Raw genomic sequence first — 17,454 nt, 5'->3', positions numbered from 1 at the left:
TGTGTGGGGGCCCCAACTTTGTGCAGCTCAGTGAGGACAATGCAGTGACAGAGAGAAGTTCTCATTCCTGTTTTCCTGTTTTGGTCTAATTTGTATGGCTGCACAAGACCTAGGAAACAATGCAGTGCTTCATGGTCCTCATTTGTGGCCTAGATGCCTCCTCCATCTATTGTGAGACCATAGGACACCCTAAGGAAGGGCCCCTTGCTTTGAAAAGTTCTGGTGCCTTTAGGAATGGCATGAATTTATTCTCTTGCTCCTAGAGGCTGTCATGTGATGCCCAGCACTGTTGAGGGGAATATTTTCAACAGGTTCTACAAAGGAGTCGAGTGTCCTGATATTTATAATTCTGAAGGCCTTTTATCACTCCTCAGACTACAGTAACTGGTTTCAACCATAGGTGGTACTGATATCCTGGATGTGATTAATAGGCAAACTAGATGGTATGTCCCTCTTCTAAAAGTGCATCCATAAATCTCCCAGTGACTATTGTTATGAGGAATTACAGGACTCCCAGTGCTGTGTATCTTCTCTAGCTGAAGTCATTGTCAGAGCAAATAATCTAGAGGTATTTGTGAATTCTTATTGTCCTCCTGGGCTGTTGACCTCAGTGGCCATCCACTGCTCTAAAGGCAGAGAAACGAAGACAGAGAATGGAGATCCTGTTGTCCCAGGATGTGACTCTTGTGGTCCAGTCAGTGTTTCATTTGTCCCAGATTGGAACAGCCTCCATTGCTCACCAGTATTTCCTGCACTGATTCAGGGCTGCTCTTTCTCAGGAATAAGGAAAAATAGAGTGGAGTCAGTACTGGGTGGTTAAACCTGCTGGTTTACAAAAAGTAGGTGATTCAGATTTTTTATTCTGAACTATTTTTTAGAAACTTTTTTGAGGTACAATTGACATGCAGTAATCTGCACATATTTAAGGTATACAATTGAAAATTTTTGTCATACATTTAAACCCATACAAACCATCATAATCATGACAATGGAGAACCATGATGTACCTCATGCTTTTATAATTTCTCCTTGTCCTTACCAGACCTTACAGGGATTCAGGGATTTACTTTCTTTAGCAATATGTTGGTTTATAAACATTGGGATGCAGGTATCTCGGTTTTTCACTGCATCTGTATTTTGGGGGTAAATCCCCAGCAGTGCAATTGCTTTATTTTTAACTCTTTGAGGAACCTCCACACTGTTCTCCAGAGTGGCTATACCAGTTCACATTCCCATCAACAGTGCGAGAAGACTCCCCTTTCTCCACATCTTCTCCAACATTTGTTGTTTCCTGTCTTGTTGATATTCACCATTCTCACTGGTGTGAGGTGGTATCTCATTGTGGTTTTGATTTGTATTTCCCTGATGGCAAGTGATGTGGAGCATTTTCTCATGTGCTTGTTGGCCATGTCTATTTCTTCTTTGGTGAAACTTCTGTATGTCTTTTGCCCATTTCATGATTGGATTGTTTGTTTCTTTGCTGTTGGTTTAATAAGTTCTTTATAGATCTTGGGTACTAGCCCTTTATCTGATATGTCATTTGCAAATGTCTTCTCCCATTCTGTAGGTTGTCTTTTAGTTTTGTTGACTGTTTCTTTTGCTGTGCAGAAGCATTTTATATTGATGAAGTCCCAACAGTTCATTTTTGCTTTTGTTTCCCTTGCCTTCATGGATGAATCTTGCAAGAAGTTGCTGTGGCCAAGTTCAAAAAGAGTGTTGCCTGTGTTCTCCTCTAGGATTTTGATGGAATCTTGTCTCACATTTAGATGTTTCATCCATTTTGAGTTTATCTTTGTGTATGGTGTAAGAGAATGGTCTAGTTTCATTCTTCTGCACATGGCTGTCCAATTTTCCCAGCACCATTTATTGTCCTCATTGTCCTCCTGGGCTGTTCACCTTAGTGGCCATCCACTGCTCTAAAGGCAGAGAAACGAAGACAGAGAATGGAGATCCTGTTGTCCCAGGATGTGACTGTCTTTTTTCCAGTCTTTCCTGCTTTGTCGAATATTAGTTGACCATAAAGTTGAGGGTCCACTTCTGGATTCTCTATTCTGTTGCGTTTTTGTGCCAGTACCACACTGTCTTGATGATCACAGTTTTGTAGTACAACCTGAAATCTGGCATTGTGATGCCCCCAGCTATGGTTTTCTTTTTCAATATTCCCCTGGCTATTCGGGGTCTTTTCTGATTCCACACAAATCTTAAGATGATTTGTTCCAACTCTCTGAAGAAAGTCCATGGTATTTTGATATGAATTGCATTGAATGTGTAAATTGCCTTGGGTAGCATTGACATTTTCACAATATTAATTCTTCCAATCCATGAGCATGGAATATTTTTCCATCTCTTTGTGTCTTCCTCAATTTCTTTCAGAAGTGTTCTGTAGTTTTTAGGATATAGATCCTTTACCTCTTTGGTTAGGTTTATTCCTAGGCATCTTATGCTTTTGGGTGCAATTATAAATGAGATTGATTCCTTAATTTCTCTTTCTTCAGTCTCATTGTTAGTGTATAGAAATGCCACTGATTTCTGGGCATTGATTTTGTATCGTGCCACACTGCTAAATTGCTGTATAATGTTTCCCTAACTCAGGGAAATGAACAAGGGGTAGTGGAAAGGGAGGTGGGTGGGGGGATGGGGTGACTGGGTGACGGGCACTGAGGGGGGCACTTGACAGGATGAGCACCGAGTGTTATGCTATATGTTGGCAAATCGAACTCCAATTTAAAAAATATACCAAAAAAAAAATCTGTCCTAGTTGTGCCCCAGGGTCTTCACTGAAGCACATTTTATAAAATCTGAAGACTAAAAACATTGTAAGAAACTGCCAAACTCTGCCTCTCTCTCTCTCTGTCTCTCATGAATAAATAAAATCTTAAAAAAAAAGAAACTGCCAACTGTGATCTAAGCTGGTTATACCCGTCTGTGTTCCCACTGACAGCCTATGAGCTCCTGTTCCTCCACATTTTGCCAATACTTCATATTGTCAGTCTTTTAAATTTTTAACTGTCTTAATAGAGGTGTTATAGCTTTTAATTGCAGTTCTCTGATGTTTCATGGTGTTGAGCATTTTTTATGTTTGCCACTTACATATCTTCTTTAATGAAAATGACAACACTATTTGTTTATTTTAAAATGGATGTTGGCTGATACTTTTCATTAATAATAAAAAGACACATTTTGGAACTCTACTCATTTTTCAGCACTGTTATATCCTCTGCCAAATGGAAGTATTGTTTTTCAATTCTATAAGAATATCTTTGCAATTTTTTTGCGGGAGGCGGGGGGGAACCTGGGTGGCTCAGTCATGCTCCATGTCAGGCTCCCTGGTTCTCCCTCTCTCTCTTTCTGCTGCCACCCCACCTTCCCTGGCTTGTGCTCTCTCTGTCAATAGATTTAAAAATCTTTTTAAAAATTTCAAAATCTTAAAAAAATTTTTTTGTGCTATTTACAGTGTAACACCTACAGAGGCCACATACATTTAAGCATTTTCTACATTCTTAACATATTCTCCATCATTTTCTGAAGTCTAGACATTCAATAAACACAGGCCCTGTATTGTAGTGTTTGTCAGTTTCTCTCATGTATATACATACTCCCATCCCAGTCAGTTTCAAATTGCTAAAATGATGTCACTGAACGTGAATTTGGGAAGAGATGTGCAGTAGCACATTATATTCTATACCACCATACAGATACAATAGTCATCAATAACCTCAGGAATATATATGAGTACGATATAGTAAAATAATTTGGAAGTGACAGCTTTTGAGTATTTACTACATTTACTTTAAAAAATAGCTTTATTAAGGGCAGCCCTGGTGGCCTAGCAGTTTAGCACTGCTTTTAGCCCAGGGTGTGATCCTGGAGACCCGGCATCAAGTCCCACATCGGGCTCCCTGCAAGGAGCCTGCTTCTCCCTCTGCCTGTGTCTCTGCCTCATTCTCTCTCTCTCTCTCTCTCGAATAAGTAAATAAAAATCTTTAAAAAAATAAAAAAAATTCCAAAAAAATAAAAATAAAAAATAAAAAATAAAAAAATAAAAAATAAAAATAGCTTTATTAAAAATTCTTATATTGTGCATATTTAAAGTGTACAAATTGTGTTTTGATACAGGCTTAACTCCTGAAACCAAATGTTTCTTCTGCCTTTTTTAATGCATTCCTCCTAACATTAAAATGGTAGACATATTTATCCTTTGAATGGATATTTTCAAATATATACATAAAAGGAAATGTGTCATGAAGCCCCATGACCCCAATCCTAATCTTTCAACATTGATCAATTCCCTGCTGTTTTTATTCCCTCTAGTCTCACTCACTACTAGATTGTTTTTTTACATATAATCTCAACATCTTGTTCAATGCCTAATCTCTTTGGAATGCATTTCCAAAATGTAAGGACTGTTTAATCCTAAAAACTTTTTTTCAATCAAAATATTTGGAGTAGGGCCCTGGGTGACTCAATTGGTTAAGCATCTGCCTTTAGCTCAGGTCATGAATTCCAGGGTCCTGGAATTGAGTCCCATATCAAGCTCTCTGCTATGCTAGAATCTGCTTCTCCCTCTCCCTCTGCCTACCATTTTGCTTGCTTGTGCTCTCTTTCTCTGTCAAATAAAACAGAAAAAAATATATTTGGGGTTTCATATGTCAGTGCTCTATTCTTTCAATTTTCCTAAACTGTTCTTTAAGGGAATCAGATCCAAAATGGATATATATGACTTAGTAGATGGGTCTGTTCCCTACTCACTTAAAACCACTTCATCATCTAATTCTTAGACCATCTGTTTGTTGAAGTTGCTTAGTCATTTGTCATAATTTGCTGTGTTTTGGATTTGTCAGGGATCCTGAATTTGGGGAAAGAAACAAATCCAGATCCAGGAGACAAAGAAAGACCCCACCAAACAAAATCACCCCAAGGAGATATACACCATAACACATAGTAATTAAAATGACAGAAAGTAGTTATGAAGAATTTTAAAAACAACAAGAGAAAAGAAGACAGTTACATACAATAAAAACCCCCATAAGGCTATCAGTTGTTTTTAGCAGAAGCTTTGCAGGTCAGAAGGGGGTGGCATGATATATTCAAAGTACTGAAAGAAAAATCTGCACTAAGAATAGTTTACCAAACAAAGCTATAATTCAGAATAGAAGGACAGATAAAGAGTTTACCAGACAAACAAAAGTTAAAGGAATTCATCACCACTAAACCAGCCTTACAAGAAACGTTAAAGGTGATTCTTTGGGTAGAAAGGAAAGAAGCAAGAGTAAGAAAAGTAGGAAGCACAAAAGCGGTAAAATTAAATATGTCTATAAAAACCAGTCAAGGGATTCACAAAATAAAAGATGTATGACACCATACACCTGAAACAAGAAAAATGGGTTCACATTGTGACCATCAACTTAATTTAGACTGCTATATGCATAAGATGTTATGTATAAACCTAATGGTAGCCACAATAAAAAAAACTGGTAGTACATATGCAAGAAGTAAAGAGAAAGAGATCCAAGTTTATCACTAAAAGCCAACAAACGACGAGAGAAGAGAGCAAGAGAAGAAAGGAACAGAGAAAAACAAAACAACCATAAAACAAGTACCAAATGAGAGTAAGTACATACCTATCAATAATTACTTTGAATGTAAATGGACTAAATGTTTCAATCAAAAGTCGGGTGACAGAATGTATAAAAAAGCAGGAGTTGTCTATATGCTCCCTATAAAAGATTCTTCAGATCTAAAGACACCTCCAGATTAAAAGTGAAGGTATGAAAAAGCATTTGCCATGCAAATAAGAGTGGAAATAAAGCCAGGTTAGCAACCCTTATATCAGACAAAATAATTTTAGAAGTATTCATGCAATAGTATTTTTTTATTCATGCAATAGTATTAATCATAACAACAATAATATACATTTCCTTGTAGACTGTCTTCATGATTCAAGAAAAAAGATATTTCTTCTCCTTGAAATTACCATCTGTATAATAGTCTGTATCCCACCCTCTTCCACATTCTCCATCCATTTATTCGTCCTCCTCTTTGTCTATCCGATTCAAAGGCATTCCCTTGCACTGTGTCTCCCTGACCTTTGTGTCCTCTAAATACGAATATGATATTTAGCAATGTCTATTTCACCTCTGACTGCAGAGGCAGCTGCAGCCATCAAGTAAATGGATTGGCTTCCCTGCCAAGTTGTGGCCTCACCCTTAACGACCATCCTTCCAGGCTGCCTAGCCAGCCAGAAGTGCCCATATCCAGCCTCAGCTAACATCCTGAGTCTATTCCAAATGCCATCCTATATCCTCAATCCAATGTCTCCAGTTGAATGCCTCAAATGCACCTTGAGCTCATATTCCAACATTCTCAATTTCAGTTAATAGTCTTGCCATCCAAACAAGTTTGAAATCCAGGTTAGCCTTTAGCCATAATACTCTACACATAGTGCTGAGAAATTGTGACTGCCTCAAGTAAGTCTGCTCTGATGCATGGGCGTGTCTCTTTTGTGATGAGTCCTAATATTATTAGCATTTTCTATCCAATACCAATTCACCATGCATCTTATACACTGTCAGCATGCAATGATCATTATTGGGTAGTTGATTATTTCATGCACCATTGAAACACATTTGTATCCTACTTCTATTGCTATTTATGCATTTATAATATATATAATATATATGATATTTATAATAGCATAATAGCAGCATATGCTATTTAATAGCATTTATTAGCTAGAAATTCTAATGAAGTACAAAGAAATGTCAACAGTCTTCTATTCGGTTAACTCAAAATAAATCTGTATAGAAAAGGGAAGAATAGTTATTTGGATCACAAACATCACCCTCAAATAATAACGAAATGTTTTTTGTTTTGGTTTTTTAGAGAGACAGAGCAAGTGTGAGGAAGGAGTTTAGTGGAGGGGCAGAGGGGGAGAGAGAATTAGGTGGTTTATTTATTTATTTATTTATTTATTTATTTATTTATTTATTTTAGGTAGAGAGAACATATGAGTGGGGGAGGGGCAGATAAAGAGGGAGAGAGAATCCTCAAGCAGACTCCCCACTGCACGGGACCCTGAAATCATGACCCTAGTCAAAACCAAGAGTTGGATGCTCAACCCACTGAGCCACTCAGGTGCCCAAAAAAATTTATCTCAGGGATAAGATGCCCCTTTGCACACGTGCTCAGATTGTTTTCATAGTAGCCACTATCACAGCAGGAAAAAAATTTGGCAAGTGGCTCTTCTTTTCAGATAAGTCTAAGATTTCAAAATGAATTGTATCTGTCTTAGTTTGTTAGGTCTGCTATAAGGAAATACCACAGACTGAGTGGCTTATAAACAACAGAAATTTATCTCTCACCGTTCTGGAGGCTGGAAGTCCAAGATTAAGGTCCTGGCAGATTTGGTGTCTAATGAGAGCCCACTTTCTGGTTCGCTGACAGCCTTCTTGCTGTGTCCTCACATGGTGGAAGGGGCAAGGATCTCTTTTATAAGGGCACTAGTTCCATTTTAAGGCAGAGCTCTCATGACTTAGTCGCCTCCCAAAGGTCCCATCTCCTAATACCATCACATTAGGCATTAGGTTTTCAACATATGAATTGAGGGGGACACAAACATTCAGATCGTGGCAGTATTTGTGTTAGGAAATTCAGTTAGAAATATATTTGGGGGTGGGGAACAGATAGGATTGCTGGGGTTGGAATACTGAGATGTATACATGCAGAGGTATGGGCAGAAGGAGAGAGAGAAAATCTTAAGCAGGTTCCATGCCCAGCATGGAACCCAACATGGGGCTCAATCTCACAGTCCTGAGATCATGAACTGAGAGGAAATCAAGAGTTGGATGCTTAACCGATTGAGCCACCCAGGCACCCGGTTTTCTTTTGCCATTCCTCATTCATTTCCCATGTCATGACCCTAGCTGAATTCTTTCTTCTTTGTCCCTTGATTGCACATACCAAAGCCTACAAAATTGATTCTGAAGCTTTGATCAACATGTAGTTGAAGAGAAATAATATTTGTTGGTTGCCAACTATTGAAAGCATGCATTATAGGACTAACATTGCAGTGTGTACATTCAGATTTTCTTTGGGTTCCTGTTCAGCTGGATGGAATCTATAATATATTGCCTTACATTTTGGGAATACATTTTTTAAAAATAGAAAAGGCAGAATAAATATAAGGATACTTGGATAATGATAAGCTTAAAATTATAATTTGTGTCAACCTCTCTCATTTTAGGTAAATTAAATCTATATATTCCACATAAAATCTGAAGGAGCTTCATAAACTTATTTAAAAATTTATAGAAAACAAAATTTTCACTATTCCCTACCTGTTTCAGGGACACACAACATTTTCCTCCCCAATATCCCAGTAATGGCTGCTTATGTGAAGTCTTTCCTCTCCTTACCCTCAGTGGACATACTGAAACAAAGTTGACTCTAAAGCTTCAATCTGAGTGTATTTGAAGAGCAACAAGATACTGTTTATTAGTTCAAAGCTGTGAATGAAGGTACTTGTATCTAAGGGACACTATGATAAAATATATCATGTGTTACTCCCCCATATAGTGAATGCGGGAATAAGTCCCCCTGTGGAGTCTTTAAGCAACACTACAAGGCTGCTCAGTGATATATGAAATTAAAGGATTTATTACATTCACAGCTCCTAGAAGAGGGAGGCACCACACCCCATACAAGAAGCCAGATGGAGCCAGGGAATTGACTCAACCAAGCAGGTGGAGATCCCAAGGAGGCAAGTATCATTATTGGGAGTCAAGGGGGAGTACACAGACACAGGAATTTCATTAATGCAGTGGAATGTCACTAGATCACAGGGAAAGACAAGGAAAGAATTGGTACAGGGAACTAGCCTTATTATCATACTGGTGTACCTGGTCACGTGGGCTCTCAGCCGGTATGTAGGATGTTGAAGCAACAAGAGAATGTGGTTTTCAAAATTTACAACACTAGGGGATCCCTGGGTGGCTCAGCGGTTTAGCGCCTGCCTTCAGCTCAGGTTGTGATCCTGGGGTCCTGGGGTCCAGGGATCGAGTCCCACGTCGGGCTCCTGCATGGAGCCTACTTCTCCCTCTGCCTGTGTCTCCGCCTCTCTGTCTCTCATGAATAAATAAATAAAATCTTTAAAAAAAATAAAAAGACATAGAAAACGCAATTTGGGTGCATTCCTCCTCCCAAAAAATGTAGGTGCATCCCTTTAGGAGTATCCGATGCCGCCCTCTTCTTCGGATCTTCTGCACACCCTTACCCAGCGCCCCTGTCCTTGGACAATGCCCTCTTCGCTCCTGGAAAGAGTGTAGCAATCCTCCGCAGGGCGGAGTCAGGACAAATACTACATTACCCGGGAAGCTGTGCCACAGTAAGGGGCGTTGCCGGCCCCGCCGGCGGGGCGGGACTTCCAGCGTCGCGGGTGGGCGTGTGTTTGTGACGCAGCGGGTAGGTGCTAGCCGACTGTGAGCTTCCGCTTGTCGGGCGGGAGAGGGGAACCGTGGCCGCGCGCTCCTCCCGCCTCTCTGTGGGACCGGAGGGGGAGAGCCGGCTAACCCTGCGACAGCCCCCCAGCGCCCTCTTGCGGCCCGATGGCGATGCCCGTGCACCCGGCGCAGGTGAGTGGCCGTTCGGGATGGCGGTGCCCTGTGACCGCGCGCCTGGCCTCCCCGGCCGCTGTTTCTCCGAAGGCAGGTCGGAGGCACGTGGGGGTAGCGCCGGTCTCTGGCAGCCGGGGGGGATGCCGTGTGGAAGGGACGGCGTGACTTGTGTAGGCGACCCTTCCCGAGGCCGTGACCTCGCAAGTGTCCCCCTGCTGCACTGGGTGTTGATAGTTCTCGTCCTAGGTTGAGGGAACTAGAACGATCCGGGGATGATGTGCATCCCCTGGTGTCCAGCGGGTCCCGGGAGCCTCGCTCTGGGAGCTCTTTCCTCGGGGATGCCCGTGTGTCTTGGCTCACCACAGCGGGAACCTGAGCCTTGCGCCCTCCTGGCCTCTAGCTCTACAGCTGAGGGCTGGGGTGGAAGAGAGACGAGCGGTTTTTGGAATTGCTGCTGTGCTGGGGCAGAAACGGTTGGAAGGGCAGGCTGGGAGCCAGTTAGGCCAAGCAGTTTATCCTTCCAGTTAGAGTAAGTGGAACTGGCTTTCCCCTGACAGTAGTGAATCTGCTTTCTTGTTTAAGACATTCAGTTAGTGGTGCCATACTGCGAGACGCCTTCCGTGGTGCCCCATGTAAAGGGGACTACAATCTCTTTAGTCCCCATGCTCTGTTTTCTTGTCTTTGGATTCTTTAGGGCCCTCTGACATTGTCTTGCTGATTTTAGTTGCTTGTTTAGGATCTGTTTCTAGCCCTGGATCGTGAGCACCTGTGGCTGCTCTATCCTGAGACCTAGTTGGCCTGGGCTTGTAAAAGGTATTCAGTAAATGGCTGAATGAGTGAATGGGCCTCCCCTTCAGGGGCTCCCATGATACTTCTGTTAAATGCACACAGACCCCTCCGTGGGCCCCAGGCTCTGCTCCATCTGCCCCTGGACTTACCTCGGTGCTTCTCTTCCTTTCCTCCCTTGCTCACTGCACCCAGCTGGGTGATGCTGAATTTGCCAGAGTCCTTCCCATTTTGCAGCCTTTGCCGCATGCCCTGTCCCCAGGTCCCTGCAGGGCTGTCTCTCTGCACTCCTCCTGTACATCAGTGTCACCGCTGAGACTAGCCTTTCCTGGTTGCTTTATTTCTAATTAAGATGCTGTGGGGGGGGGGGGGGGACGCCTAGGTGGCTCAGCGGTTGAGTGTGTCTGCCTTCAGCTCAGAGTATGATCCTGGAGTTCCCGGATGGACTCCCACATGGGGCTCCCTGCATGGAGCCTGCTTCTCCCTCTGCCTGTGTCTCTTACCTCTCTCTGTGTGTGTATCATGAATAAAAAAATTAAAAAAAAAAGATGCTTTGGGCCCTTACCTGCCTGTTTTCTGGTAATTCTGTCATCTTTTGCTGGATGTTCAGATCCTGTCTTAACTCCTTAAATGTGAGATTGTGGGTGACTTTCTAGAGCTGCCTGAGCCTCAGGCTGCTGGCTGTGACATGGAGGTGATGGTGGCATTCACCTTGTGGGCTGTGGGAGGAATAATAAAAGTCACAAAATACGTTGAGCACATACCAGGCCAGGTACTCTGCTGTTTGCACTGTGAGCGTTTTGTCTTTAGTTCTCAGAACTGCCTGGTGAAATGGGGATGATTATTGATGTGGAAATCAAGGCTTGGAGAAGTGATATGATGTCCTCCTCGTGATCACAGCCTACAAGTGTCAGAGTCAAGAATCTTGATTCAGTCCCTGGGAGTCTGGCTCCAGAACTAGAGACTTCTAGTCACTAGCCACCTTCCTCTGTGTGGGAAGCCCTTAGCTGGGGACGGGCATGAGGGGAGGACCAGGGAGACTCAGCTACCATTGCTGCTGTTCTCATTGTTGGAAATTATCATCATGAACATTTTCCCTGTTCCTCTAATGTCCCTGATGACGTACTGCCTGCCCCCACAGTTATCAGGGGAGTGCTACTGTCTGTCATCGCAGTGGCTTTCCCAGGGGAAGTTTCTCTCAGCCATAATTGCATTGTGTCAAAGGTTGCATCTCCCTCTCCCTTGAGCCCAGCTCAGAGCTCGGCCCTCAGGAGGCTTTGGTGATTCAGGCCTGGGTCTCTGCACCTTCACCAGAGACTGGGTCTGACCCCACCCAGCTGCATGAGGCCAACCTCATTACCTCTGTTTGGCTTTCCAGGTTTTGGTGACCTTCAAGGATGTGGCTGTGACCTTCACTCGGGAAGAGTGGGGGCAGCTGGACCTGGACCAGAAGGCCCTGTACCAGGAGGTGATGCTGGAGACCTATGGGCTTCTGGTCTCACTGGGTAAGGGTTCATCTCTCATCCCTGTGGGTCAAGCCAGCCTTCTTGATTTCCAGCTGATCAAGAAGGTCATAGGAGCCATCTTCCCTCCTTCCCAAAGATCCTACAGTTTTCTGGCTCCTTCTCATCCAGGATCATTGGGACAGAAGCAACTTCTGAACACGAACCCTCACCCCAATACCCAGCACATTCAGGCTTAAATCTGAAGTCCACATTCCAGATTCCACAGGAGCCTGGTTGGGTCAGACATCCCAGGATCCAGTAGCAGGGCTGTGAGGGATGGGCTGTTCTCAGGAGAGAGTCTGGCAGATCCCTATATGGCATTTGTCATCAGTGCCCCTCAAGGATCTTCCTAAACAATAGTGTCTGTAAAGAGACCCTTGGTATCTCCATGTACATCACCTGTTCTCCTGAGGCCTGGGTCACAGTCCTGCACTGGGGCAGGAGCTGCTTTAGAAGGTACATGGGAATGTCACAGAATGCTAGGAGTGGACACCTTGAGAAAGCCAGTCCTTTTATCTTCTCAGCCTGGAATGCTGATTGGTGTCAAGAGAAAGTCTCAGAACAGTTCTGAGTATTTCATGTGCCCTAATTGTGTCTAATTTTTCTTTTCAATAGAAGGAACAGCCTCTAGCTCACAATCTGAGCTATCTACATGAACTTGCTAGGACTCTACTGGCATTACTTTGATTTCCTTGTTGTGTTTTGATGGTAACCTGCCACTTGTGGAAAGTGAACCTGACTTTTCTCATTTACCAGAGCAAAACAGAGTTCCCTTTTATAACAAAATATGTAACAAAAATTAAAAGTGGGTATGTTTAAAGAGAAGCCATCAGTGACAATGGCACTAGTCACTCTGAGTTCAGATGGGAAGGCAGATGTCAATCTTAAATGAATTGTGATGAGTCATATATAGAAAAATTAGGGGAACTTAGGAATATGTAGCCAGGTGGTCATAACCCATCATGGGTACTTCATGGTTGCTTCAGAAAAGGCATCTCTGGAAGTGACATTAGAACTGAGACTTGAAGCTTGGAGGGGAGGTAGAGGAGGGGTTTTAGTTTACTGGAGGAACCAGTACATGAAAAGGTCCTGAGGTGACAGTGAGCTCCACTACTGGAAGAGCCAGAGGAGGGTCTGGCTCACATTTCTATTGCCCCTCCCTGAACTTGGTGCCAGGCAGGTAGCACACACTGGTGACCATTACCGAGACCTGTCCCAGTGAGTCCGGGGCTGAGGATCAGAATTTTCCAGTTGAGACTTCAGTGGGTCCTGGGGCCTCAGTCACTAGACTTCTGTACAGAATCCACCTGTCTCTGTTGAGATGTATCTGGCTGCACGTGACAGCAGCTAAACCTGGCTTCCCCTGAAGGAGATTCCCCATCTCCCCTCAAGAGAAGCCCCAGGGCGGGGCTGGCCCCCTGGGTGAAGGTAGCAGCCACATAGTTCTGTCTTTAGCGATTTAAGGTTCTCTCTGCTCATCACCCTTGTGGGCCTATGAGGTGCTAAAGCCGGGACTGAGGAAACAGCCCCCTCATTCAGCCTCCCCTCACGTTGGAACAAAGGCTTTGTCTTCAGTTCCGGTTACCTGTTTGCCTCAGATTACCAGTGATCAGAGATGCCATTCCCTGATTTCTTCCCCTGGCAGTTTTCAGTTCTCTCTGAAAGACAATTCCCTAGGGAGAGCTCAGAAATATCATGGCTAGGCCTCACCCCAAGCAGTTTGGTATCTTTTGGTTTGAGGTTGGAATCAAGCATCCTTAAGTGGTTCTGAAGCACAGGGTGTTTAAGAACAGTGACTTAAATTAATTACAGAATCCTTTCTGGAAGGAAGGGCTCCCATTCCCAGGCTCTCAGCTGTGTGTGAAAGTGGTATGCCCCTGAGTAGGATTGGCTTCTACTGATGAGGTTCAGGGACATTGGTGTTGCGTAGACAGCACTACCCTCTATGGCACTTGCAGCCCAAGGATGGAATTTGTGCGCTTGCTTTCCAGGTTGCAGATCAGCGTTTTCTTCACAGCTTCATTCAGGTCTTGTCCCTGCTATGAAGTCCCAAATGGGATGGAGATGTTGCCTTCTTCTCATACACCATGACCTGTTTCCTTCTCCATCAACAGGGCATCCGGTTCCCAAACCAGAGTTGACCCACCTACTGAAGTGTGGGCAGGAGCTATGGACAGGAAAGAGAGGCCTCTCACGTAGTACCTGCTCAGGTAGGAGCAGACAACTGGTCAGGTGGGGTCATGGGAGCCTTCAGCATGCAAGAGACCAGTGCCTCTGAACTTCTGTGTGAAACTCTTTGTGTCCTCCTGGTTACATTCATGGAGAACATGAATGAAATGGAGTCTCCTGATCTCTCATGAGGAATCAGGCCTTGAAGAAGAAAGTTACCTATCCAGGATCACTCACTTGGTAGAGGTGGGACAGAACAATGGCTTTCTGGCTCCGGAGGCTTCTTAACCACCACATAGTGCCTCTCAGCAGAGCAGAAGCTTGTCTTTTCTACCTTATCTGTCCCTGAGTGTCTCCTTCCATCTTCCTCAGTCTTAATTCTCTTCCTTTTACTGTGATCCACCTTCAGTGTTGGCATTACTAGGCATGTGGGGCCCTTTCTTCCTTTAACCATTCAGTACTGTCCAAGAGTGACTCTACCCATGGCTGCTCCTTCCATTCCAACCCAGTGCTCCTTTCTTCTTTCTTTCTCTGGCAACTCTGATTCTCTATTAGGACCTAGCTCTTGGGACACCTCCTCTAGGAAGATGAATGTTTTTCTTTCATTCCATAGAGCTACTTCTATGTGCTCTCCTAACACCAAGAGATATCAATTCTTAAAGCAAATACCCCACAGACAAGTGTTATCAAAACTGTTCTCCCTTCTCTCCTCTGGACTGTGAGAAGGGGTCTCTACTCTAGATCCTCGGTCCCCTGGTCCAGCCTGCTCTTTGGATTTTCCCTTTAATGGTGTCAAGGGTACAAGGACCATAGACAGTCCTTGGGAACCCAGGTTATAGAGCTGCAGAATGCAGTAGTCTCAGAGATATGCTGTTTCACCCACACTTTGCCACTGAAGTGTTGAGTTTGTTTCTTCTGTATTGAGCAGTAAAAGTACCCCTCTGTGTTGGCTTCTCTGCAGGTGACAGCACAAAACTTCAGATCAGGGACCCAAGCACTTCTCCACTGGTTTTGTCTGAGGGAGCTTTGCTCCAGGGAAGCCTGACTCAGGGATCTTCAGGGGACTCCAGGTTGGCGCATGCCAGAGGTTGGGAAGGGCTTTTGGAAATGCAGAAAGGTCAATTGAGACCTGGGACAGATGCTCAAAAGGAGACCCATCTTGAGAGAATGAGCCTTGAAAATGATGGTTTAGGGACAGATGATAGTCTGCACTCCAGGATATTACAGGAGAGAGTCTCTCAGGGACATGTTCTCCATGAATGTGACCCACAGGGACCAAGTAAAGGCCATATGATTCATGCAGGGAATAATCTCTACAAATGCAAGCAGTGTGGGAAAGGTTTTAACCGGAAGTGGTACCTCGTTCGACATCAGCGGGTTCATACTGGCATGAAACCCTATGAATGTAACGCATGTGGGAAAGCCTTTAGCCAGAGCTCAACCCTTATTCGGCACTACCTCATTCACACTGGGGAGAAACCATACAAGTGCATGGAGTGTGGGAAGGCCTTCAAACGCAGGTCTTACCTCATGCAACACCATCCGATTCACACTGGAGAGAAGCCCTACGAGTGCAGTCAGTGTCGAAAGGCCTTCACCCACCGCTCAACTTTTATTCGGCATAACAGGACCCACACTGGAGAAAAACCCTTTGAGTGCAAAGAATGTGAGAAATCATTCAGCAACAGAGCACACCTGATTCAGCACTATATCATCCACACTGGAGAAAAGCCCTACGATTGCATGGAGTGTGGGAAGGCCTTCAGATGCAGCTCAGAACTCATGCAGCACCAGCGGATTCACACCGGGGAGAAGCCCTATGAGTGTGCCCAGTGTGGGAAAGCCTTTCACCGGAGCACATACCTCATTCAGCACTCTGTCATCCACACGGGGGAGACGCCATATAAGTGCCTCGAGTGTGGGAAAGCCTTCAAACGCAGGTCACACCTCCTGCAGCACCAGCGGGTTCATACTTGAAAGAAGCCCTCTCAGTGCTGTGGATGCAGAAAGGCCTTCACCCACTGCTACTCTTTTGTCCTTCATAAGGGGATCCACACTGAAAGAAGAAAAAAAAAAAAAACCAAAAAACCCTTTCAGTTTAAAGAATGTCGGAGAGGTTTTTTTGGTTGGCTTTTCAAACACATGAGTAGTCACACTGGAGATGAAGCCTGTGAATGCAGTGAGCATGAGAAAGCCTCCAGCCACTGCTCTGCCCCCACTCATCATTGGATTCATACCAGAGAGAATTTTGAGAAGGCAGATCACCTGTGAGTCCACCTCTGTCAACATCAGAGAAAGCTCTGAGGAAACACATTCTGAACACAACTATAGAAGAGGTTTTAGCCAGAAGAATCTTACCTGCCATCTGAGAATTCATAACCAACAGGAGCCACATCATTGCCAGTGCTGTGAGAAAACTTAGGTCAGCACTTAACTGTTAAGAGTCAGATGGAATGGGACCCTGTGTGGGCCTTATTATGCCCGTGAGGAGGATGTAGGAAATGGACATTGGGTACTGTGCACTTACAAAGACCTCCAACCATAGGTCTGCCCCTTGGTTGACACTTAGAAAGCCATCTCAGCATTATTTTTATTTTATTTTTTTTAAGATTTTATTTATTCATTCATGAGAGACAGGCAGAGGGAGAAGCAGGCTCCATGCAGGGAGCCCGACGTGGGACTTGATCCCGGGTCTCCAGGATTAGGCCCTGGGCCAAAGGCAGGCGCTAAACTGCTGAGCCACCTGGGCTGCCCATCAGCATTATTTTTAAAAAAAATAAAAAGAAGGAGATGGAAACCTAAACTATAAATGGAAAAAAACAAATGTCTTCACAAACTTTCAGATTTCCCTGCCAAACTTATTACAGTTTTTCATCAGTTTTATTTTTTTGGTGGGGGAATGTTTGAGAGAAAGGGTCTCAGCCCTTTGTTTTTAATGTGTGTTCACTGCTGTCCTGTGTCAGGAAGCTTGGACAGTGAGGGCAGCTTTCTAGACGTTTGCTGCAAGCCTTGTTCCACACATCTGTACCCACAAGGAGCATCATTCTTTGTGAGGAAAGTGAAGGCTGAGTCATGAGATACTTGAACTTAGAAGAAGTTAGAATTTTGAAAATAACATCATATACCACTTGCCTCTGATGGAGAGAAGGATCCATGTACAACAGCCACATTAAAACATGATCCATTGAGACTGTTGAAAGGTTTGATATTTATTTTGTTTATTTTTTAAATTTTTTACTTATTCATGATAGACATAGAGAAAGAGAGAGAGGCAGAGACACAGGCAGAGGGAGAAGCAGGCTCCATGCCGGGAGCCCGACATGGGACTCAATCCCGGGACTCCAGGATCGCGCCCTGGGCCGAAGGCAGGCGCTAAACTGCTG

General features: G+C 44.0%; 2 protein-coding genes across 3 annotated transcripts in view; one reads left to right on the top strand and one right to left on the bottom strand.

Moving 5' to 3' along the window:
- Window positions 1-8,805: 8,805 nt before the first annotated feature.
- ZNF550 (zinc finger protein 550) lies at window positions 8,806-16,741 on the top strand. Its single transcript, XM_041743770.1, has 4 exons — window positions 8,806-9,629; window positions 11,776-11,902; window positions 14,017-14,112; window positions 15,033-16,741. The coding sequence occupies exons 1-4, from the start codon at window positions 9,603-9,605 to the stop codon at window positions 16,046-16,048; spliced, it is 1,266 nt and encodes a 421-aa protein (XP_041599704.1). The 5' UTR covers window positions 8,806-9,602; the 3' UTR covers window positions 16,049-16,741.
- LOC121484450 (zinc finger protein 551-like) overlaps window positions 11,922-17,454 on the bottom strand; it is a 56,144-nt gene continuing 50,611 nt past the window's right edge. The window contains exons 4-6 of one of the 2 annotated variants that reach the window (XR_005986040.1): window positions 15,935-16,127; window positions 15,599-15,720; window positions 11,922-14,104 (exon numbers count right to left, since the gene is read on the bottom strand). The gene's annotated coding sequence lies outside the window, so the exon portion shown is untranslated. The remainder of the gene's footprint in view (window positions 14,105-15,598; window positions 15,721-15,934; window positions 16,128-17,454) is intronic. The other variant, XR_005986041.1, reaches the window with a different exon arrangement.

The sequence above is a fragment of the Vulpes lagopus genome, chromosome 2 (genome assembly GCF_018345385.1).
Source record: "Vulpes lagopus strain Blue_001 chromosome 2, ASM1834538v1, whole genome shotgun sequence".
Lineage (NCBI taxonomy): Eukaryota > Metazoa > Chordata > Mammalia > Carnivora > Canidae > Vulpes > Vulpes lagopus.
The sequence above is the reverse complement of the archived record's forward strand: the minus strand, read 5'-3'. Positions and strand labels throughout refer to the sequence as shown.